General features: G+C 45.5%; 1 protein-coding gene across 2 annotated transcripts in view; it reads right to left on the reverse strand.

The window, feature by feature from the left end:
• The window catches only part of LOC124405115 (homeobox protein homothorax), a 287,444-nt gene that overhangs the window by 100,055 nt on the left and 162,050 nt on the right, over positions 1-25,339 (reverse strand). For both annotated transcript variants that reach the window (XM_046879750.1, XM_046879749.1), the window contains exon 9: positions 11,496-11,606. In XM_046879750.1, the coding sequence (XP_046735706.1) occupies positions 11,496-11,606 (111 nt within the window). The remainder of the gene's footprint in view (positions 1-11,495; positions 11,607-25,339) is intronic.

Here is a 25,339-nt window from a genome sequence, read left to right on the forward strand (position 1 = left end):
GTCTCCGTATTTGGACCGAGATATGGCTTTTATACGGTAAAACGTTCCATATACATCCACCTCAACCGGAGATAATAATCGCGGCTCCGATTAGGAGCGAGCGGCCCTGTGCAGCACCGGCTCTGATCCGCGTTTGTCGGCCTCCCCCGGCTCCGATCGACCCGCGCGCGACTCGAGCTTCGAGGACTGAGGAGCGAGCGGAATCCGACGCTTTTTCTCCTCAAATTAATCAGGGAAACGATTCGAACTACGTTACGTTCGTACCCGTCCTCTCGTCAGACCAAATCCCGCAAGAAACTCCGACGCGCTGCTTTTTCGACTCGACGATTGCCGCGCTTTTTCGCATCACCTTTATGTCTCTGCCGTTATCCAAACATCCACACGTAGGTATATAGCATTGTGCGATCTGATTTATTTTCTCAGATTAAAGTTAACCCTTCTCCATGTGCGCACGAAGTCCGCGATCCTGAAGCTCCGATTTTCCCCCAGAAATTGATAAGCGGATATCGATACAGTTTGGCCGACCGTTGTACAGCGTTTTTGCAAGGTTTGTATAAGTTTATACACCGTTAAACGCGATATTTGTCGTTCACTTGAGAAACCTGAGAACCGCGGTTCTTCCTCAGCTTCGACGTGTCGTGCACGAAGAAGAAGAAGAAAAAGGTGTTGGTCCGCAGGGAGTAGCTTTCATGACACGCAACATGACTCGGTCCTTCGTTCGCTTGATCAGTTCTCAGTCTCATTTTTGGCTTCCTGTCTCCCGATCGCTCCATCTTTTTTCCTCGCATTATTCGTCTCCCCGCGTTAAGCACTTCCTTGTTTCCTCCGAAACTTGACGATCTTGTTAATTCTTATATCAATTAAATGGTGTCAAATGAATTCCCCTCGAGAATCACCAGGTTGTACGCAATGATCTCGAAGATTTTTCGTCATTTCCGTATCACAGGGATTATAATTCACAGGAATTTGTAGTGATTTGGCGTAAAGAAAGAAAGAAAGAAATGAAAATAGGGAGAAAAATGCCAACCCGATACTTGTGTAATTGAGCGAACGCGCTATAAGCGCGCGTGATATACGGTTTGACGAACCGGCGGGATCCGCGTCGACAAGTTCACTAAGTGGTCTAATTATTCGAAAGCGCGCCATTAATAATTTTCAACTGTGCAGGACGGCAGCGGACCGCGGATCGCCTTGACGGCAGCCGCAGCGAAGTGAGTAGCATCGGCGGGTATCTCAAAGTGCGTCATAAAACACGCACTAATACGACATAATCTAAGCAATTTGATTTACGAGAGTGCGGACGCGCCCCGACGACACGTAGACTATGCGTGTTGCAGGCTACCGCGCTGCCTCGAAGAGTGTCTTGTCCTCTCTTTTCAGCAGCAGAATTGACTCGTGTGGGCCCATCGAGCCTTCGCCGCCTTTTAATCGAACCAGAGAATATAAAGATAATGAGAAAAAATTAGCATATTCTATAAACAGGGGCCGTAAATCGATCACTTCGACATCGTCAAATCCACATCGTGGTTAATTTCCACGTTTGTATACATTATGCGTGATACCTGATTTGAGGAGTAGGTATGATTCGGACTCTTCATGGCCACTGAACGACCGTTTAGAGACCGTTTAGACGCCACGGAAGAATTTCCTAAAGATATATGCCCTTGTCGTCGTTAAGAAACTAGGTTCCGAGTGTAAAGTTGACGACGATTAGTGCAAAACATTTTTGATTGGATGTATCGCCGAGGTAGCCTGGAAATGACTTCATTTCCAGGTGCCCTACGGTTCAAACGAAGCAAAGTTTCTAATTCTACATCCGTTGATTAATCGGTCGACGAGACAATTGGAGTAAATTCCAATGATGTTTTCATTACCACGCAATCGTGTCTTATTTGATTCCGATTCAAATTTCTCCGATAAGTTTGATCTCGAATTCCCGATATCCTCCGCGACTGGACGTAGAAAACAAATCAGATCAACTGCTGAGTTGATTCAGGATCGAATCGAAAGTCTAAAATTACAGAGTTCGTCGTCTCGGCCCGGAAACCGCTGATGCCATCGCTGATCGTTCCCGAGTAATTCAAGACGGTATACAAATAGAATTGAACGAAAGGAAATAAGAATATCGTATAGAAAAGTGAGACAGATAAAATATGAGAAAGAAGTTGGAATGCAATCGATGGATGACGCAGAACACCGAGACGCTATAGGTGGATTAAAATCTCCGTCAACCAGACAAGATCGATTCTAAAATTCATAAAATCGACGTTCTTACTGTTCACACTACTCAAGTACCTACATATAATTTTGAGTGTTTCAAATTCAAATTCAAATTTCGACGACAGAATTGACCAACATCTTCCATTCATCATCACAAAGAAGTAATTTCTAACTATTTAACAAAAAAAAAAAAAAAAAAAAATCCGTTATAGATCGTTCGGCATAATTTTCTTAAAATAGCGGCGACAGGTACAAGTAATTCGGGTTGAACTGTGCGTGCGCGAATCTTTTATATAATGCGTTCCGGCGTAGCGACACGTGTCAGCTTTGACACGAGGAGGAGCGTTGTCTTGGGTATAAGTAATTAAACGAAAGAGAATAAGAATGTGAATGAGAATGAGGAGTAGCCAGTAGTAGAGAGAAAGAGAGAGGGAGAGAGAGAGAGAGAGTAGTAAGAGTGGACCCAAGCTAATTAACGACTTGGACCAGGTCCGTTGAGATCGAGTAGCCGTATTTCACCCGAGTATATAGATTATCGGGGACACGCGAACTAATAGGGAGGTCAGGAAACAAGCCGCTCGCAAGATAAGCGCTCTCTCTCACTCTCTCCCTCTCTCTCCTCTCCCCCATTCCTCTTCCCGCACATTGGCCACGCGGTGTACAAACGACGTTGGTTCGTTCGGACCCGCATGATAATTTGTGGCGCCTCTCCTTCTCTCCCTCCCTCCCTCTCTTTCACGCCGGTCTTTCACGGCAAACAGACATCTTCATTACACGCAGTCTTTCGATAATATGAATGTAAAGGTGAAAGAAAAAGGTAAGTATATGGGAAACAAGCCACTTGAGATAATAAAAATATCGACTAGAAACATTTATACGAAAACTCAAGTGTAAAAAGTCAACTAGCTTGCACACGCGGTCGATAAATTAAACGCAATTAGATACAAAATAAAATTAAAAAACTAAAACAGAACAAAAACAAGAAAAAAAAAAGAAAGAAACTACTACCTGATGAATATACATTACGTAGGTATACAATATTTATGCGTGCGTGAGAATGATGCTGAAAAAGTTAGTTAACGGACGCACACCTGGTGAAACAGTAATAATAATAATAACGAAAATAACAACAATATGGATAAAAATAATAACAACGTATTTTATTCATCTCTCAGCTTCTCGACACATCTCTGTCCTCCGTGTAATATGCAGCACCGTTGTAAATCACGTTATGCCCACCAAACGCAAGTAATTCGTGGGGCGACGGACGGGGAGCGTCGTTAATTATTCTCTAGTTTAGAGTTAGCTGCTACCAGATCCGAGAGAGTCAATCGGACACTAATTGACAGTGGTCGAAGGGAGAGCGAGGACGTATAGGTATCCGCATTCAACGTGGTGGTACCTATACGGAAAGAGAGGAGAAAAGAGAGAGAGAAAGAGTGAGTGAGTACGGAACGTGGCCAAGAACGAGTCGGGGGGTATTCAAGGGCGGTTGAGAGGTCCAGGCCACTCGAAGAGAGGAGACAGGAGAGGAGGCTCGACTCGAGTACCAACAAGAGAAACAATACCGCCTCTACTTCGCTGCTCCCTAGGCTTGCGAAGGATGTGAAAGCCGCAGGTACATTGTACGCGCCAAGGTGGGAATGCCAAATCTGCAAGGTGCGTTCACGGAAAGCCAAAGTCTCTTTCATTCCGACTTTCAGCCTCCCTTGAATACGCCAGGTTATAGGATTTAATAATCATTCGTACCATTGATAGCGGAAAATTTCACTTCATCGTTTACTTCTACGCGAAAAGAGAAACGATTTCGGAACTTCGGATACTGATACGAACAAGGTTTCTGATGGCTACCAGATGTATGATCGAAAGGCGACAAGATTTTTTTTACGTTCATTGGTACAATATCGAATCCCGGATTTCTATACGAAACAAAATTGTAAAAGCTTTTTGAAAAGTTGTACAGGCGAACGCAACAGCTAGATACATGTAGTACGTAGCATAGAATAGGAATAAAGAAGAGGTGAAACGATGCATCGAGAGGACGATACAATACCGAGGATATTCTCGACGTCGACATTCATTAGCTCCTTATTCAAAAGCTGCACTGACTATTATACACACAGAGAGCGAGAGAGAAAGAGAAGGGCAGGGGGGGGGGGACGTGGATGTGGGAGAAAAGACAGTTCCGGAGTTCCGCGGAATTCACAAAGCGTAAAGCTCAAGCCTCGAGCCGCGGAACAATAGAAAGCACAGATTTCATGAAGTCAGAGTTGAGATACAGGCACAATGGTTTTAGCCGACGTATGAAGGCACCTACGTCGTCGTCACCGTGTGGGTTATATTCGTACGTTTTGAATATACCGTATTAATAGGGGAGAGTCGCGGGGGCGGGCTTCTCCGTCTGTAGTTGTACCCACCCCGGGCGAAAGCTCTCGCGTCCTCTAACTTCCTCCGGGCAGGAATATTAGCGAAATGTCTCTCTCCACGGGTCCCATGTGCGCAGCTGATATTAAACAGTTCTCTTCTATGCAAGTTGCGCGAACAGCCCCGAACAAGTAAATCTGCAAGCTCTCATATCCCGGCGAAAATTTCGTCGCGATCTCGGGTCTAACCGAGGCGAAAAATAAAGCGCAGACCGGCGTCTTCACGGCAAAATGTGAAATTCAACAAGACGAAACGAGGACCGTGAATCTAAACCAACGCGTGTCTTCACCCTGTACACACGGTAGTCCGTCACGCCAGGATAATATGGCGCATGCACAGAGGGGCGCAGATGCTCGGAATGGTTCGGTTCGTTCGCAATTTCGCGGGGACAATTTTGGCCCGTTATAGACGGTTTTATCATTCCCCGTGAAGCTATTTTCGACCGTATAAGCATCATTTTCACCTTCCATTTTATTTTATTTTCCTTTCTTTTTTAATCTTTATTTTCTATTTCCTCTCTGCTCTCCGTGGAGCCGGGTATCTGTTTTGCTGGTTATATTAACTCTCGTAACTTTGCAGCGGGGTTCTTCGTCCCTCGCGAGTTCATCCCTCGTCGGAAGAATAAAACGATTAAAGTGAGAAAAAAAATAGAGGAAAAAGAGGGAGGAAAAAAAAGAGAGGAATCAAACAAGGACCGCGCACACGCAAGTACGCACGCACGCACGCACGCACGCACGCACGCTCGATGAAAGGAAAAAAGCTTCGGAGGAACAACTGAATCACAACCGGCGACGATGGCGAATAATTAAAACGTGCGGCGTATCCTCACAAAAGGCTAGAAGCGATGTGCAGTGGCCACGGCGCTATTGAGCTAGGGCGGGGAATGCGGCATGTGCCCGATGCCCGTGCCGCCCCCGCACCGAGTTCCGAACCTACTCGGCCCCAACCCGGACCCTGCAGCTGTCAAACCCAGGCCAAATCTTCTTCTGCTCGTGACAGCCTGGAAATGAAGAGAGCGAGAGCTGCCCCGGGTGGCCCGCTTTTCGTGCGAACCGCGTGCGCCCCGTGCGCTAACCGTGCGAATTCTCCACGCTCGCCATTTCTCCTGCAGATTCTACCCCTGCGCCGCATGCATCCAACGCCCACGCCTTTCACTCTCTCTCTCTCTCTCTCTCTCTGGTAATCTCAAGGTCTGGGTTTTTGACCACGCGCCTGTGATGTTTGGATCCACTTTTTTCTTGTACTGCAGTTCTAATCACGCAATAAACGCTGTGTGTACATATACGATTCTGATAGAGAAATCAGGAGGAACTTTGATTTTTTTTTTTTTTTTTAAGTCAAGGATCTGATTTATCGTTAGAAAAAGAACCGTCGATTTTTAGTTGATCATTTCAGTCTAGTGGAAAAGTGCATTTTTCACACAGAGCCGAGAATCGTGATAAAATTTGTCACATGTGAAAAAATGGCTTTCGACACAGCAATTATTGACCGCGATGTAAAGGTCGGATGAAAAGTGACGAAGCTTTATCCTCGATCGAGACAACGTAGCCTGCATTATTCGTAAAGCTGGGATTATTCAGATGATGTGGTGGTGTAAGAAGGTCAACGCGTAAGCGTAGCCCCCGTTAACGATCCTCCATTAGTAACACGTCGGCGGAACGTCAATTGAGGGATGTAAGTATAATCGTGAACGGCACTACGCTCTGAGAGGTCTTTTGTTTCGGTGAGTGGAGGAAGAATCAAGTTTATACATAGGGTGCAAGAGGGGAGGATGCAGGGCCGTCTGCATCGAGTGTTTGACGTCGGTACGCGCGTTATGCAGGTAGGTAGGTAGGTAGGTAGGTAGGTAGGTAGGTACACGATATTACGGTAGGTGGGTACTCGTGCACGAGAGGCATAGTTCGCATCAGCACTCAAAGTTCACAGCTCTCGTTGCTTTTTCATTATTATATCCTTTTATTTTCTTCCTCATCCTCCTCATCCTCCTCCTCCTCTCGACGCAGCGGCGAGTCGTCCATTGTTGTCGGTGGTTGGAGCTGCGCTCATTGTGCCTCGACACAATGATAATTGCGCTAATGATTGTGTTCGAAAAATGCCCCGTAATCGCCGCACGCGGGAATTCTCTCTCCTGCATTCTCCCGCTCAACCTCACTGCAGCCTCCATCATCGTCTGCGGAGGTACTAGGACTCGGTGACGTCACACGAGGAACCCGCTACTCCACCTCCTTCTAAGTACGCCGCGACACGAACCGGCCCGTGTAATACATCGATTATACGAATGCTCAAAATTATCCGAGTCATGTTCGACCCCGGGGACTGAACAACGTGTTCACGTTTTACCGGCCGACACAAAGAGATATGTCTATTAGCTGCTTAGTCCGTCTTAAACCCGACGTATTCGATCATCCCTCCACGTCCCACGAACAAGACTCGCGCATATCTCTGCCCGTCGGGTTACCTACCTACCTACCTACCTACCATCTGTTCGCTCCATGAATATGGACGGATCGACGGCTGCAGTCTCGATGCCAGTACCTTAAACCTTTCACCGGTTATCGGCACACCATCGGACCTCAGACAATCGACGGCTTTTAGGCATTTGCTTATCGGCCGATCCTACATCTTTATGTTAACGGTAGATAGGTGGTAAAATATTTCCACCTCGGAGTTCATTATAACCTTCGTTCTTAATACCTCCCTCAATTTAACTCGCAAGACCAGAGCTCCGTCCAGCAAGGATCAATCCGCGATTCGGAAACGGCCTAATTAAAGGTCCTGGGGGTCGGAGGGGCGCGCTTTGCAACGATGCTGCTCGTCGAAGAATCTCATTTTCCTCACGGCTCGATCCGGAGGTGTTTTCTGCCGCTACGAGAACCAATTACACCGAAGTCCCCGTCCCCGTCCCCGTCCCCGGCTCCTTTCTGCGGCGTGTAGAGCGACGGCTTCCTGCGTAAGGACGCCGTGACGCGCGGAGGCCTTGTGCGTGTGTCCAGCCTGGGCGCGTCGGACGCGAGCCGAACCTTCGGGGAGCGGAGCCGGGGGCAGCCGCTCGGTGATGGATCGTCCAATCAGTGCTGCGAGATGGAGCGCGGAGAGAGGAGAGAGGAGAGAGGAGAGCAGAGAGCGGAGAGAGCGGGAGGAGCGAGAGAGGTCACGGTCGGGTCGCTCCAGCTAATCGAAGAACACGCCGCGGCTTCGGCGTCGCTCGAACGAGCAGCGAAAAGAAAAAATATCTGATGCCCGCTCTTTTCCTGCGTACTCTGCACGTCTCATGACCGCTCCGCGATATTCGGCCCAGGAACTTGCCGTTCATCCTCATGTATCTAGGTACGCGACCGAAGGAACCAGGATTACCAGGTCATACCCGCCGCATCGGCGCAATTTGACTTGACAAGTTTGTTCCAAGCTGAGTTTGAGCTCGTTGTCGACGTAATTTTGAGCTCTTTAATTCGATAAAGTTCCTATTCAAACTTATTTCGGCATGTCCCCGCCAGCTCGATGAGGTGCGTTTTGATCTCGTTTGAAGAACATCATAAACGAAGAGTTCTTTCGCAGTTTAGAGCTCGTCGCAAAGCGATTTTCAACTCGCTGCAAATCGAAAATCATTCAAAATTCATTTCAGATTTATCACGAGTGCATTCGAGCTCGTTTTCGACGTAAAGCTCTTTGAGATTCGTGAAATGTGGATGGGAATGAAAAGTAGCAGGAGGATAACTAGTGAAAGTGGCGTATACATATAGGTATACGGCGTGGATACAAAAGGTGCAAGCCGCGGAGTCCGGGGCTGTTTAGTGGTCGCGATTGCTGGATGCCAAGGAGATGAGAGCGCGGGCAACAATGGCCGCCAACCAAAACATCCGATAAATCTACCCGACCCGGACCTCGAGCCCCCGGGGGTTTTAAACTCGCTCACCCCGAACGCGGACGCCGACGCCGGCCCGCAACCCTTACGTTACACCGCGATCACCCGCCGAGCGACGCGACGAGGGGTTCGGGTGATGGGCGACCCGCACGAGAAACCAAACCAAACCAAACCAAACCAAACCCAAACCCCAACCCCGCCACTTTGGGATCTATACTTTTGGGCGGTGCAACGCTCTCGCGGCGAAGCTTAACGATAAGTGCATGTTTTGCTTGAAATTTTTCAATTTCTCTTTCAATCTGTCGTCTATGGTTTTTTAATAGTACGGAACGTTGACTGCACTTGCAGCTCCAAATATTAAAATTTGAGGAATTTAATATTGGAATAGGTATGGAAAAGTTTTATTGCACGTCTATTCGAGGGATTCCTGATTCTTGAATCTCCATTTATTTACACGAGTCTAAAAGTGGATTTCTGCCAGTTGGGTTTTCAACCCATTGAAATTAGGTGGATTTAAAAATGATTAGAGAGAATTTTCTGAAAAATAAAGTGAGTCGATCAAAATTTGGGAAATAATTTTCAACGAAAAACTAGCGCAGCATCGTGGATGATATGCAGCGAAGATATGGTTTTAAACTTAACGACAATCCTTTATTCGTCTGTAGATATTGTAATATTTTTATGGGGAGCTAAATACAACTTTAAAAGATCATTGCAAATTAAATTCTTGAATTTTTGGTAGGAAGTGAAGAAAATTCCCTACCGCAATGAATTTTCTATAATAAATGAATGAGTCGAAATTGTCTTTCAATATCATCAAACATTGTATCGCGAGTAATTTTAAAAAGCGAATGCGAATCCGATAGAAGAGGAATGTCATTCGAAAAAAAAGAACGAAAAAAAAGGTGAAGAAAAAAAAATCAAAGAACAGGTAATCGCGTCTCGCCAATCTTTGGGAACGAGCAGAAGACCCGAAGAATGAAAAAAAATCAGGAATCGTAGAGCGCGAAGAGATCGGAGGATCGAGAGACGGAGGAATAAAGACACGTCTAGATGGCTGGAATAAGAGGCTGTAAGAGGCTGGATGAGGGCAAGGACGGGAGGGACGAGAAGAGGATTCGCGCTGCCATGGTTACCGCCGCATTACCGCCACGCCGGGTTGCCATGACGACCCGAGTCGACCCGAGGCGGTGGTTCACTTGTGCGCTAACCTCCGCTGCGCTCGCCGACGCAGGGCGCAAGGCGCAAGGCGCAAGGCCTCGTCCTTCTCCACCGCTCGCGAGGAGTGAAACGACGCTGCGCCAGGAACAAGCCTCATTCCCTCCCGGCATGCGCAGCCCTAGACCTTAAAGCCTCGCGCATGCGCGCAAGCGTCGAGATCCGAGCGCACACAGCGAGTGGCGAATACTGCCGAGGAAACGGCTTACGTCACTTATACGTACCTACGTATCTATATCGAGAGGGCTCGACAAAACCTACATCTAGAGCAAAAACGCTCGCTCTATGACCTGGATTTATTCCCGCGAAGGACGCTCGGCAATTTTGCAATGCCTCACACGGCGATGCAGGTTTGCGTCCTGCACAATCGTCTAGACGTATGTATACGTAATACGTATGCATGTAGTATGCTTTTATTCCGAAAATTTATACACGGTCTCGGATTCGCACGGAAACTTCCGGTTTGTTATTCCCAATGCTCGCAGTAGGTTTCAACGGTTTATACGCATACGTAGATCTTCGGAATGGGCTGTAATAATTTTCGGATCTCTGATATCTCTGTTTCACTTCTTACGTAGGTACGAGGTTATTCGTAATTCCTCTATCAAATTCGCAGAATAGTAGAATTTGTTTTGGAAAAGAACTGTTGTTTATTAACTATACCAACTGTTAAAATAGCGACGAGTTTTTTCTCACGTAATTCCGTATGCATAGCGGCAGAGTCGTCAATGAATTTCGTTTAATTATTTGTTTTTCTTTCTTTTTTTTCTTTTCTTTTTTTTTTTTTTTTTTTTTTTGCCTCTAGCCAGATTTAATCCGTAGATCTCGCGTATGTTTAAAAACGAGAGTACGAATTTCTTTTACTACCTGAGCGCGTATACCTCGCGCAAGATGAATAAAATAAACAGATATGGGTGAGAATACGCTCTGGCTCGTACATCCTTGTAATTACCGAGATGTTAATCTCTTTTGCGAGCGCAGAGTAGCTGGTATAGTACCTACCATGAATTTGCGAATTAATTACCTACGCCGGGGGCGGTATACGTTAAAGAGAGAGAGAGAGAGAGAGAGAGAGAGAGAGCGAGAGAGAGAGAAGAAGGATAGAAAGATAGGGAGGCAGAGAGCGAAAGAGATCAGTTTTGAAAAATTTCAACCGCAGCTAACGACTGAGAAAAAAAAATTCTTTCTACTCTACCACGTATTATACACATATACATACCTATGTAATATATATTTAAGGTATATGTATAAGCCGGCGATCCGACGTCTAGATATAACTAACGAGAACTGGTTCCGAGGTATTCGAGAGTCGGACGGCGTAGAAAATCTAAAGATTTGATTCCGAGCCATTTATATTTATACTTTGGCTCTCTGTCCCGCGTCAGAGGCAGCCCGAAGACCTCCGCTGCAGGAACTCGGACGATAATGAATAAACTATAAGTGTGCGAGACACAGGTGAGCCACAATGCGTGTGTTAAAAAATAAAAATGACAAAAACAATAATGATAATAATAGAAATGGTAATAGTAATAAAACAGAAAAGTAAACTGGAACAATAATTCGATCTGTTCGTTGGCAAGTAGCTTTAATTCCCGACAGTTTTCGCAGTATAAAAAACAAGAAATACTCACACAAAGGACATAGACAAATATCCTATAAAATTGGCATGGTTTAATCCCGCGAAAATTTATATAAAGCAACGAGGTCGGAGAAAAATCGTTCCCGATAAATTCAACCAAGAAATATAAATAAATTTTGTATTTTCACTCACCGGGACTGCCGAGAAAGACGGAGGAGTAAAGAACGCCGCGACGCGCCGCGTCACTCGCAGCTCGTTGGGCGTCGGGTGGCGAACTCCATTCTCTGCGCGGACACCATTTGCCTGCAATTGAAAAATAAAAAAACAAATTATTATCATGAAATTTGCGTTACGATATCACGGAGGGCGTCAAACTCGGGCCGAGTTTTTTTCACCGCTCAACTGCAGTGCAATTATATTTTATTTCGCGACCCCTCGAAAAGGCGGCTTAACACGCCATCGAAGCACCCGATAGTAACTTGAGCTCTCTGAGGGCTGATTTGCGCGACAAGTATTTTCTGCAATTAGTTCTCAATGTCGGTGATAACGTTTCCGAAGTTATTGTCGGCCTAAGAAAAGCAGAAAATAATTCGCGTGCAATTTACTCGGTGAATTTGAGCAAGCGAGCGTAGCGTGGGATGAAAAAGGAAGAAATTATTTCGCGCATTATTTTGCTTGTTTTCTTACAGAATTAAGTAAACATACAAGGCATTAATTCGTTGGCGTCTTAAAGTGCGGATTAAAATGATAACGATTTAATTTGCAAGCCGTAAGAGCTGCATGTAGCGAAAATATTCGTAACCGAGTCTCGTCGATGCAAGCCTGTCAGAGACTGAACAATTTTTACGCAGTAAAACATGTCGCGGAATCGCGTAGCTTCCGTGTGAAGATTTTTATCGCCTGTAATCATCGCGCGACGTTTTTTACACGCATAAATAACATATTATGCAGTGGAAATATGTTCGCAATTGCGCGGATAGTGTGCTTACACAGTACCTATGCCCGATTGTTAAATGCTCGTGCGTGCTGTAATAAGCGGTGTTTTTTTTATCTACAATTTTTTTTTTTTACTCCTTCATTTCGATTTGTTAACTAAATGGCCGGGGCGTTACGTCGTCGAGGATTGTATAACGCCGTCCGCATGTGCAGGCAGCCAGGCAGGGAGGTGAGAGATAATCGCGCAATTATGTTAATTGGATAAACGCATTTCAAACATACAAATGAAAAACGGGGGAAAAAGTGGAGAAAAAAGATAACGAAGAGCGCGCGGGGAAAAGAAACACGTTGAATTACACCTAGAATTGCTATCCGTTCTCTGCCTTCGCAACACAATTCATGTTTTATTGTCCCGGGGCGTAAATAACACAACTTTAATTACCACTTCAGCTCGTCGTTCATTTCTACAATTTTTTTTTAAATTTATTTATTTTTTTTTTTTTTTCCTTTCTACTCATCTTCTTTTCCTCAGGCTAATTTGTTTTCCATTCTTATATACACACGTTTGCGTAATATATATGTATGCGTATAACGCGTATAATAATACGTTCGCTAAATGCCGTCTTTTGTTATAACAGGCAATCCTGTTTAATTTAATCTCTAACGATTCGAGCTATCCGAAAAAAGCTTTTACAAACATAAGTTATTATTATTATGCAAATGCAATGCAATAATTGGAGAGTATCCTTCAGCAGTTATGTTTATCACAAATTTAAGCAGTAAAAATCGATGCCTCTGTAATCATAATAACTTCTCATCCAATCTTCGTATACACTCGTATACCGAGAATAATACTTCTATGAATATTTTATCACGTAGAATATGAATAACTTATTTTGCGGTAGGTATATGTATACCTATCCAATAGTCGAATGCAATGCAAACGACGCAAGCGGCAGCATGTGCGGAACGAATTATTATCGCGTTTGATGCCGCGCATGCATGCGGGGATCGTCGGCCCAAGAGCTTCAGGCTAAAGGAAAAGCTTTTACTAGCTGCAACGCTTCTCGGCAACGACGCGATGCCACGAGCAGAACGAGAGACGTGTATCTACATGTAGGTACGTACCCACGAGGCTTCAGAGGAGGGAAAGGAGGTGGAAGACGTATCTCCTTTATTTTCGGAAGATCCCTCCTGGATGAGGATATACCTACACGAGAGAAAGGAGCCGCTGCATGCAGGGGAGGTGAAACCGGGAAACGGAAAACGGAAGGGCGGGGGCGGGGGGGGGGGGGAGGAAAGGGGATGGTTTCAGGGATAAAGGGTAAGCCGCGCAGCGAAGTAATTTCACACGGGGAACGACTGTCTCGTTTCCTTGTTGTTCTCCAGGTCTTTCGAAACCAGAATTCAATTGCTCAACCCTCGCTGCTCTTGGGGACGAAAATTATCTACCCAGGAATTCAACGGGATACCGTAACTTGCCAGAGCCGAATTTCACGAATATATCGACACATTGCACTTGCATCGATCGTTGTGTTGACCTATTTGTTTACACCCCGGTGCCACCATTCAGACCACAAAACCGCGAATTATAAATATAGGGATAAAAGCAAGAAAAAAATTAATAACGAACAAAAAATAGTCTCACCTTGCACACCGTGATATTACGTCTTTAAAGAACCACACTTACGAATGCCTATTTCAACCCCCAATTCGTGTTCAAAGCCTCAAAGGCAAACACCATGAGAATGAAATTCACACCACGCTGGTGTAAGTGTGCCAGCCATAGAAAAGAGAGTCCGACGATGGGAGGGAACGACGAGCACCCGTAATCACACTAATAACAATTCACTTGGCAACGAGTCGAGAGGAGAAACTATAAGACTGTATTATACGGGTCCCGTACGGCTCGCAGAGCGAAGGCTACGAGCAGGACAAGGTCTTCGTCCCTTCGAGTTCAAGAAGCGAAACGATTCGACGCGAGAACATCCGGACTAATGCATGCAGGGTGAATCGCCTTGCCACGAGTGACGGATTTTGGAAATATCGTTAGACTATCCCTTACGTGTTACATACGAGGTGTAATCGGCCGGAATTGTTTGAAAGTTCTTGGGTCCCTCCGGACTCTCCCCACTCGAATCCGTCCCTACGAAATATATTCATTTCTCTAGCAAAGCTATTCCGAAGTCCTTCGAGGCAGGATGTACCTGTAGGATCCTCGGGACCTGCGTCTCGCCGTGGTGGGGGAGATTTATGGCCGCTAGGAGACAGGGTGTAATCATATACATCACCCCATCAGCCCCTAACTCTGATTTACTGTGGGAATTTTCAAACTAATTTTACATTTCTCACATATTTCGAGGATTCTTCGCATTCTTTCGCAAACTCAACTATCCTATAACGACTTTTTCTCGACGAGGAGAAAACAATCTTTTTTTCGTCTAATATTTTGTCGCGCTACTAACGAATTTATTTTATTATACGCACTATTATTATTATTGTTTGATAAAAATTTCGCGTTGTTAAATATTTCACAAACTGCACATACGCGAGCCTCCGTCCCTTCTGAGCCGTGCTAAAATGCAGTTTCCACGAAGAACCCGAGTTTATTTTCGCAGTCAGCCCGGCGCAGTGACAGTTATAAATTGAACTGTAATCCGTAGGCACGCGTCTACGGCTCGTCGTTTCTCTCGTCACCCTTTTTACATCACCCGGGTCACCAGACAACGGTTCTCGTGTCGTATCGCAATTGCACTCCGCAGAACGCCCAGAGTGTGAAGTACGAATGATAATTGAAGGCGACGGGCAATTTGAAATTCCAGAATATCGAAGGGGTGCTTTATCCTTTAAAATGCCATAATTTTCACCCCGCGCAGAGTGAAAGAAGCCAAAAGCAAATTAGGAATAACTCCAAATGCGCGTTATTATATTAAAATCGCAAGATATCTTTCACCCCTAAAATCAAACCCGCATGATGTGACCCCTTAGGTATTTTTCCAATAACCCCATCACCCGGCGTGAGGGTGGTTCGAGTCTCCTAGGTATAAATAAATCAATATAACCTGCTAACCCACCCTTACATTTCAGCCTCTCTCTCTCTCTCTCTCTCTCTCTCTCACTCACGCTCATTGCTTCCTCGGCTCAAGGAAGTGACGTACGAGGCTCCGGTGCTCGGATCTCTTCCGCGCTTCTCGTGGCAAGGGGCGACGGAAGACGACGAGGATCGGGGGGTGGCGGACGGCGGGACGGAATGGGCCACCCTGTTATTTCACAGTTAGGCTCGTTGCTCACCCACGCGACTCCGGCGGGGATCCTCGTCCCGCTTCTACATCGCACTGCACACGAGTCCCCCGGGATGCTTTTGTCCTCTCCCTGTAAGCGACTTCCTGACAGCCCAAGTTTGCACCTGATCTCCACCAACCTTCGCCGCCCTGGCGATATACACACCCGGTGTTCTCTCGGCCCAACCTAACCCAAACCTTCTTTGCACGACTTCGTTATGGCGTATTTTCGTTTTCGCCAAATATTTCAAGATTCAAATTGTTTGAACGCCTCAAAAATCAATGCAAACAATTTTCTACTCGAAAAGATGTCGAATGTCACGTAAGATTTTTCAGATCGATAATTTTACATACATCGTAGATAAATGATCTTCGTATCTTGAATCTCCGATGAATGAAAACCACAGTTCAATTCGAACTTGAGCTTATTCCAGAAAAAAGAACCGGTATTGAACCGTCGCCTCGAAAGCCTGAACAGGTTGTATGAATTCTACCTGCACCTGCATCGTCGTAAGTTGAAGCAACATCGTCGAAAGCCCTGAGGTGATATTCCGAGCTCTATCACCGCATAGGAAAGGAAGTGTTTATTGAGAAAAGACTAAACGCGGTAACATTGGAGATGAATAAATATATGTTCGAGATGGGCAACGAAGGTGAGAGTCAGCCGTGGAAATGCAAAGCCGCGGTGAAGATAAAAGAGTCGATAACGGGGGTACATGGACAAGGTGTGCAAAGGTGCAGGGTGTAACATAAGAGTCGTAGGTACCCGGAGGTAATTCTGTCTGGGGGCAGAGGGGGGTTGTTACAGAGCGCGAGCGCGGTGATAGCATCGGACAAAGGTGCTAATATACAAACCAGCAACAGCGGCAGCTGAACGCGGTTCGAGTTTAAGTGTGGAAACTAACGACTGCGGAAGGCGGAAAGCGGAAGGCGGATATAGCGACGCACTTCGCTCGACTTCCTCCATAAAACGCAAATTTACAATTAGCACTTTTCGGTAATTAAACTTGTATTCACGCCGCGATACGCGCCGTACCTCCACTCCCCCCTTCCCCTGATACCACGATTACGGTTATATCCAGCTTCGAGGACGACGTCGACGACGTTATGGATGACGAGGGAAACTTACTCGCCACGTTTTACTTTGTGTACCCAGGAGTTTAGAGCCTGTGGCGAGAAGTGAAAAACGGGAGCCCAAGTCGGAGGCCAAGTAGTCTTTACTTAAGAGATCTTTATCTGTGTGACCTGTAACTTGTATACTTTATCGCAATCGTTACGTGAATGGGGAACAGGGAAGGAGATTTTTTTCTTTACACCGCGGAGAATTTTTGTATAAATTTTCAAGGAAAGGATTGGACGTATATATAACCACTCCCATATGTATATGAATGAATTATTTTAATAGTGTACCTAAAGCAGTAACGGACTTAACCACGGTTTAATTATTACATACTTTATAACCGCGCACAGGCAATTCATTCTCAGAAGTGACAATTCAATATTCTCCAATTTGCGATTCAAATCATATTTTTTAAGATAATTTTTTCGCCGAGCCACGTAAATATACCGATAAGATCTCTACGAGCAGTTCATCCCACGAACGAAGAATTCTCAGATCTATTACAACAGCAATGAAGTCCGAGATGCGTTACTAAATCACGACAGTTCCATCATGCTGGTAGACGCAGGGAATGGGATGAAACGCGGAGTAGCATATCCAAGTTAATTCGATAACGAGGAAGTAAAATCTGTGCATGAACACGCACGCCATATATACACAGCGATGCACATTCAACGCGATAGCTTCTTCGTAGAGAGAGAAAGAGATAGAAAGAGCAAAGAAACAAAATAAGAGAACGAAACCGACGGAGGGGCGGAATTTACGCTAAGTGCAACGCGATCCCTGCAATGCAGAAATAAGTAATTCGAAGAACGCGGTCTCGATGTACGTCCAGGTCACAGGTCGTCGTGATCACGCAGGCGGGGAGCCAAAAGAGGAACGACGGGGAACGCGGGAGGTTAAGGGCGGGCGGAGGGCGAAGGGTAAAAGGGGGAGGAGGAGGAAGAGGGTTTGGGGGAGGGGGTGGGAGACGATTCAGCATTGTACCACTAATTAAACCTCGCACGCGCGTGTCACGAGTCACGACAGCATGCACGGTGACGTCATTCCGTGACTCCTCCGTTGCGCTCCGCTCCTCCCCTCCCCTCCCTCTCCCCCCCGCCATCCCCTTCGGCCATCTCCTCCCCCGCGGCCTCCTCCGCCTTCTAGCCCCTCCGACGCCTCTTCTCCCACCGCGCTCCGCGCTCCGGTGACGCGCCGCCATTAATCTAACCAACCTCCCTGTGCATGCAGAGCCGCACACACGTGCCTCTGCCTCTGATGTCAATGTGTGTAGCGCAGCAGGCGTACCTGCGGCATGTGTGTCTGCGTGTGCGTGTGCATATGTGCGTTACGTTTGGAGAAACGTGTGGATATGCCTGCATGTTTTTTCATCGTACATGTGTAACTACTACATGCGTGCGTGTACTGCGGTTGCAGCTCTGAGAGGAAGAAGAGAGAGAGAGAGAGAGGGAGAGAGAGCATCTCTTCATTTGGTGCATTTGTATGTGTTATATAGTAGCACAAGTCCCCGTGGATTCGCGTAACGGGGATGGTGAAGTTGAAAACCGATGAGGAAGAAGGTTTAGTTCTGACTTCGTTCGATAAAGCTGATGATGTGGAGTCGAGTAGTAGATACGGACCATAAACGAAATCCTGTCTAGTTAACGACGGAAATGACAATTTATTCCATTTAGACGAGAAACCATCCAAACCGTAAAGAACAAGAAGAAGAAGATTTATTCTTTGAAACATGAAGGAAATTTCAGAGAGGAAATTAGGAATGCAAATTCGACAGAAAGTACTTCGATCGAACGAGTACATGCGTATGTAAGAACGTGTTCAAAATGTTCATCGAAAGTCTAGGAGTTTCTGTGTAATATGTGTTTTAAAGACGAAATAAAAGTTGAAATTTTTCAATTTCCACGCACATGTGAACATTTATCTATACCTACAAACATTGTCATCCCTTCGTCTACGTTGCACTGCAGACTTCGTAGTACGAAATACCATCCACGTAGGTACCTACGTATTTCTATACGTTCGCGTAGGTATGTATTGTGTTGTATATAAATAGAAAGCGGCGTATTTATAGAAGGATACATAATAAATCGCGGGGGATTGCGGTTAGAACCGTGACCAAAAGTTTGGCGGGGCAAGTTGAGCAATAAATAACGGTCGAGCGGGCGAACGAGCGAGGAGATGAACAGATCTCAAAAATGGTCACGATCGCGCGGCTGGTATTATATCGTCTCTGCGTGTCTTCCTCCTTCGTACAACATACACCCATGCAGGTTCCTCGTTCCACAATAAGCCCCGTGTGCAACGGGCCAAGATGTCCGTTTGGCCAGGATCAAACGGACTCTCTCGCTCGTTGGCGCACTAAAACCCGCCGAGATAGACTCGAGTGTGCGTGAAGAAGCATTGCAGAGAAATTTTTTCTCTCCTTCCTCGTATCTTCCTCTCTTTCTCCGTTGGCCAACGAGGGCCGCTCGACAGTGTCGGGAACACTTTTATATGTATAAACCGCGGAGCGCTACGCATGATAGAGTGTGATAGGCGAGATTTAAAATGTTGCGGCAGGTCGGAGACTAAATGATGATAAACTATCTCGCCGGGCCAACTAGACTGACCCAACCAGCCGGCTGAATTACAGCTGGGAAAAATAAATGGCCCTCTTCAAAACAAGTTGGTATAGAAGTTTACGAGTTGTACGAACAACCGGCCGACGACGAGCGGGGGAAACTCGAAAAAAGGAGAGAAAGGCTCAGGGGACGTCGAGGAACCAACGGAACACCCACACAACCGACGGCCAGCGCCCGCCTCACATGATAGCTCGGAATCTTAACGAACTTTCACCAACGCATCTCAGACGCTGACCCTCGACTTGTACTGTCAAGGTCCAACAACCCGTAATCGACGACTCTCTGCCTCTTCGTCGTAATATCCCGTGTGTCTCTGCCCACTTTGAACTCTGACCTCTCTTCATCTGCCTCGAATCTCGATGCGGAGGACAAGAACGATACGCTTAGGTATAGGTATAGCTTTTCAAACTACAGCAGTTAGCAGTTATCACACATCTTACTAACAACATTTTTACGAAGATTATATATCCACCGAGGCCGCAGAGCGGAGAAATCTGTGAATCACATCGATCATAGATTTTACCATGAATTTCCAAATTGCGTGGAATAATCGATGAATGCGAAAACGTTTCTTTAATTTTTATCCTCCGCGCCGGAAACCCGGTTTCAGATTATCGCCCGTGCATGTGGTTCACAGTTAAGATAACAACGTCGAACAGGGGTCCAGAAATTTGACCCAGATCGCTTAAACGCTTTTCGAGATACCGAGCCCGCGGAGTGTAGAGATTAAATTTTAATCTCCGACCCCGGTGCAAGGAGAGAAATAATTCCAATTCCAACTATCAACGCCAAGTGATCATACAATACCCAAATAAATGACCACCGTGCGAAGCAACATTTTCGATAACAACGAGTTAATAAGTCCCAGAATATCATGGCCAGTAATTACACAATACCTATATATATCGATCGTACAAGTATTAAGCTGCTCGCCTGGCCATCAATGGCTCGATTTGTTTTCATTACTCCCCCCTATGCGCGGGGCGACACGAAGAGACGACTTCAACACCCACAACCGGGCTGACAATGATCAAGTCACCCAGGATCGCAATGCGCGGCGTTTGAATTCCCCGCAAACCGAGTCACGCGGTCGCCCTGCTCGTGCTGCCAGCTGACGGCTCGGACGATAACTGTGCCACGGCCTAGTCGAAACGCCGCGTCGCGGCGGCTAAAGGTACTTGGCGTCACTCGGCGCCTTTCCTCTCTCTTGGCGCTCACCCTGATCTCGGTTTCTACTGTCTGGGATACGGTACGCGTGGTACAGGCCGTAGACATGCAATTATATGGTACAGGCAGCGGCCTGGTGGCTATTGGAAGCCATGCTGCTTGTAGTCGATTCGTCGATCATAAATCCAATTCACAAATCTTGTAAAAATTGCATTGTTTTTTGGTTATGAACAGTCACGTCGCCCGCATAGCATATTTTCTATTTCTATTACCTGTTTAGGTTTTATACCAAGTACGATTGAAACTTCAGTAAAATGTTTGATATAGAGAATTCTTCGAATAGGTATTATCTGCTTTTGTAAAGCAATAATACACCGTTTTCGAGAAACTGTTTCGATAGTGTTTATTTGAATTTCCCGCGTCACGTGAGAAATTGACTACGAGCAGCATGGCCGCTTCATAGCTTCGATTCGTCACAAGAAAATAACTTGGAATACCGCATCTAGTTAGTATAGAGATCAGTGGTTCTTCAGGACTCCCTTTACGCTCGGTGTGTAGCGTTCTCTTCTCCCACAAGCGGTTCTAGTAAAGCGGATGAGAGGAAGGAAAAAGAAACAAGAGGGAAAAAGAATTACAATTTCAAGCAAAAAAACGAATCTCAAGAAACGAAGACTCACGCAGTTTTTATTCCCTAAGTAATTACGTCGTTAACCGCGAACCAATTAGGCATCCGAAAAAAGAAATCGAACTACAATTACCCGCGGACCGCAAAATACAAAATCTATCAGCGTGCAACGCGGGTAGGATACGGATATTGATCCCAAGAGCACGAGACGGATAATTTGAAGTAATAAGTGTAAGAAATTGATCGGAAAAAATTGCACTAGAATCAGAATTGAAGTAACCGGTTTGCACGACCTTTGACGTTCCCACTGTTTGCTCATTAGACTCGCTGATCATCAAAGGAAATTGATTGAAAGGCATAAGGGGTTGAAAACTTAAAGTACCTACCAAGGTACTTCAATGTATCTTACGTACGGCGTGTACTAATACACGCCTGCGATTTGTGCCCTCGTTTCGTAGACTTTTACAGTATACCAAAGTACATACAAGACACTATAACAATACATGCACTGTACGCGTCGTTGTTGTAAATTGCACACCTGTAGGCTATCTATATGTATATATACGCAGTACGTGAATGTACATATGTAGGTATATGTACCCGGTAAAGCCATACTGCACACGGGTGTTGTTTAATGTATTATAACGGCGGGGAATCAAACGACATATCGGGCTTCTGGATTAATTTATGCATCGGCGGTTGTTAAAACTACCAGACTCAAAGGCTGCCGCACCTCCAATTGCCAAGACCTGCTACTTCGGCCCACTCCCGCACCCATCAAATCCGATTTAGGTACGCGGCCTCGTGTAGTCTCGATTTAATGCCTCCATACGCCGATTTTTCGCTCCTATATCTATACACTCTTCAGGTTACGATCGGAATAGTTTCTCGTATTGACGATGCTGCAACATGGATTGTATCAATTCTAAAATCGAAGCAGTTATAGCTGCTCCCAGAGCTCCAGATCAAAGTGAGATATGTAAGAATCAAGTGATACAAAGCTTTGCTTAATTTCGTCGACTAGTGACATCGTTTTAGATTCCTAAAATCAAATGACAGGCTTAATAGTGCTAAATTTGACCGAAGGGAAAAAATATTATAACAAGATAAATAGAAATGAGAGAGAAAAAGCTTCAGAAGCGCAGCCCATTCCAAGAGGGGGGTGGATATTGGAGTGAGTTTCGAGGATGAAACTAAAGAAATAGTAAAAGAGGGAAAGGAATCCGTCTCAACGACAAAACAGCTGACGCCATGGCTGCCGCCACCAGCTTTCTCATCTCCTCTGCTCTTATTTTAACTCTTCTGCTTCCTCCATCCTTCCGTGAGACCTCCACTCCGTCATTCTTCCTTCTCTTCCCTATTCCTGCGCTCGGCTTTTCGAGCTCCTGCATCAAGTATTTCCGCCATCACCTCCTCCCACAGCCAACTTTCAGTATTTCAGAGAACAATTCGGTAAATTGCATCGCTGCCGCGGGTCGAAGCATCGCAACGTCTCGACACAGACTGAGCATCCTATATTAGGTCTTGTACTTTCATCCCCGATGGTACATACCTCGCCGGATGTTGCAATTTCTTTTCTTGATCCACCCACCGTGCGGTTTCACCGCCAACTAACTACTTTATTGATCAACTCCGCGAGCAGAGCGTGTACATATATAAGTGAACATCTGAGTTGATGATAGATTGAATGAAAAGTAATTCTAGCCGAGAGTTAGTTTGTATGTATTTAATTAAATCAACAGTAAGAGCTTTCTATAATTTTACCAACACTTGGATTAATTGATCACGTAGGTACAGGTAACAACATACCCAAAAGAGATGAAAGATCCAAAATTCTTTCCATGTCAATGGTTTAACTTATAACAAACTTTATTAGAATGAGTACAAGTGTTTCAATCGATTTTGCCCTAAATCTGCAATTTTTGTCTTCGACACGATAGAAACTAATAAATGAGGATAAAAATCACCCGAAGTAGGTATCAAAAATACAACGATGAATTCTTAGCGAAATCAAAAATTCATTAAATTATAACACGGTATACTTTCAAAAAGTGAAATGAGAGAAAGAAATCACGAAAATTTAAGCTAGCATCGCATGATAATCACGAGAGTGGATAATGTTGGTTGTGATCTAACGGAATCGTTAGATATTAAACAATTGATGGTGGTAAAACTTCGAGTAACTGGATATAAGTAAGAGTGAGTGAAGTAGCTGCAGTATAAGCGTCGAAGAGAGGTATAAGGTAGGCGGGGGTGGGTGTTGGGATGTAGAGGCGGGTGAGAATTCGTGGGAGTAAAGAAGAAGAGGAGGGAATCCGCGAGGGTAGAAGAGGGATCGGAAACGGGAATACGATTGGTTTGCTACCGTCGCCATTCACCGACTCGCGTCCTTTTCGAGCCTCGGAGGGATGCTGCGCGGCGTCTGCGCTCTCTCTCATCCCCAACCCCTCTTCCCGCCTAAGCCGACGACTTACCCCCGCCCCCGCCCTCGACGGCAAAACTCCAACGCAGGTTGACGGACGTCGAGACGCCCTCCGTCACTTTTATCGGCGATATTCTCAAAAGAAATCACTCTCCCTCCTCCACCTCCTCCTCCTCCTCCACCTCCTCCTTGTCCTCTTTCTTCTTCCTTCCTTCCTCCCGTCGCAATACGGCGACAGCGTTAAAGCTCGACTAGCCGTACGTAAGCAGTGATTCGTCTGTTAGGTGGCCGCTTCTTACCCCCAACGTAAGGGTTGACTGGTGTGTGCGTGCCGTAGGCGTTCATTCCTCTGCCGTGTACGCTTTGCTTCAGCCATGGTACTATGGTAGTATACTTATACGCCCGCACCACTTTCCCGGCGATGCTCGTCTCCACCGAGGCTATACTTACGCTTATTTACGACGCCGTTTCGCGTAATGTTTTAGTTGGGGTAGGTCAGGGTAGGTCGGAGGCCCAGCTCGATATGTTTATGACAGTAACCCCGTCGCGAGGGGTTGATGGCTCTTAGAGAGAGAGAGAGAGAGAGAGAGAGAGAGAGAGAGAGAGAGTTTAAGGACGCGCTGCAACGCTGGACTTTTCGAGCGTCTAATTCCGCCCCCTTTTTATTCTCTTTTATGGCACACGGATTGCCGCGTTACATCACATAACACAATATGTTTGCTCGCGAACGATGTACATACCTACGTACTCTATGTTTTATAGGTAAACTTAGATGGATAGATAGATAAATAGATAGATTGATGTATCCACATGACAGTAGAATCATGAAGTCTGGAAAGAAAAATTTATTGCATCATGCTTATATTAACCTCTGGGAAATACCGTTTGTGGCGACAAAAGTACATCGTATCTAGATTGCGCGGTGTTTGTTGATGGGTATTTTTAAAGAATTGCGTTGTTCAAAAAACATTTATCGATGACGTGTTACTCTCTTATCGTGATAGTCGGGAAAAAACCGTTTACCTGATGTGAAAATTATCAATTTTACTACGCGTATCTATGACGTTGATAAAAAAAATATTTCCATTACGTGATCGTTTAACTGTCTTTGCAATTAATATCTTCTTTGAATTCATGTTTTATTATACCAGACTTTTAATCTCCAAGTATACACACAATCAGCTGCTTGTTTCTCGACTCTTTTGCCGCATTATATTTGATGCGTTAAAATGTTCTACATCCACGTGATACAGCGAGCGTATATTTTCTCAGAGATTGAATACCTACCAAAGAAACTATGATCTAATCATCGGTAATTATTTTTAGAAGTGATACTTCAGAGATTCTAACGCGGAACACGAAGCTGCTTATAAACACGATCCAGCCGCTATTTAACAATGCCAATTTCAAAAACCTCAAGTTGAGTAGGTACCTAAACGGCTGAAATCACCAGCTATGAACGCGTGGGTGTGCGGTGGAATAATCCACAATGTCTTCCTGTATATGGACACCGCATGAATAAATAAGAGATCTGCACGCACGTGCGATTCGTGTCGCACAAATTGTCACGTCAATGGCAATACCAGCGTACGTGAACCGGACTGCAGAGATGTTTTTACCGCTTCGGCAGTAATGGGTTTTGGCATTATCTGATGCGTCGTAATGTGCTTAGGGGCAATGCGAGTGTGTAACGCGAGGTACGATTATAGTAAAAGTGTAAATTATCGGTGAAAATCGAGGGAAAGAGAAGACTTTGCAAAGTGAAAGAGAGAAAAGAAGAAGCAAATATAAAAGAAGAATGAGCAAAAATAAGACGAGAGAATGAGAAGGGGGAGGAGTTTAGCGGTGAAACGATGCGGTG

Source organism: Diprion similis, chromosome 4, assembly GCF_021155765.1.
Source record: "Diprion similis isolate iyDipSimi1 chromosome 4, iyDipSimi1.1, whole genome shotgun sequence".
Classification (NCBI taxonomy): Eukaryota; Metazoa; Arthropoda; class Insecta; order Hymenoptera; family Diprionidae; genus Diprion; species Diprion similis.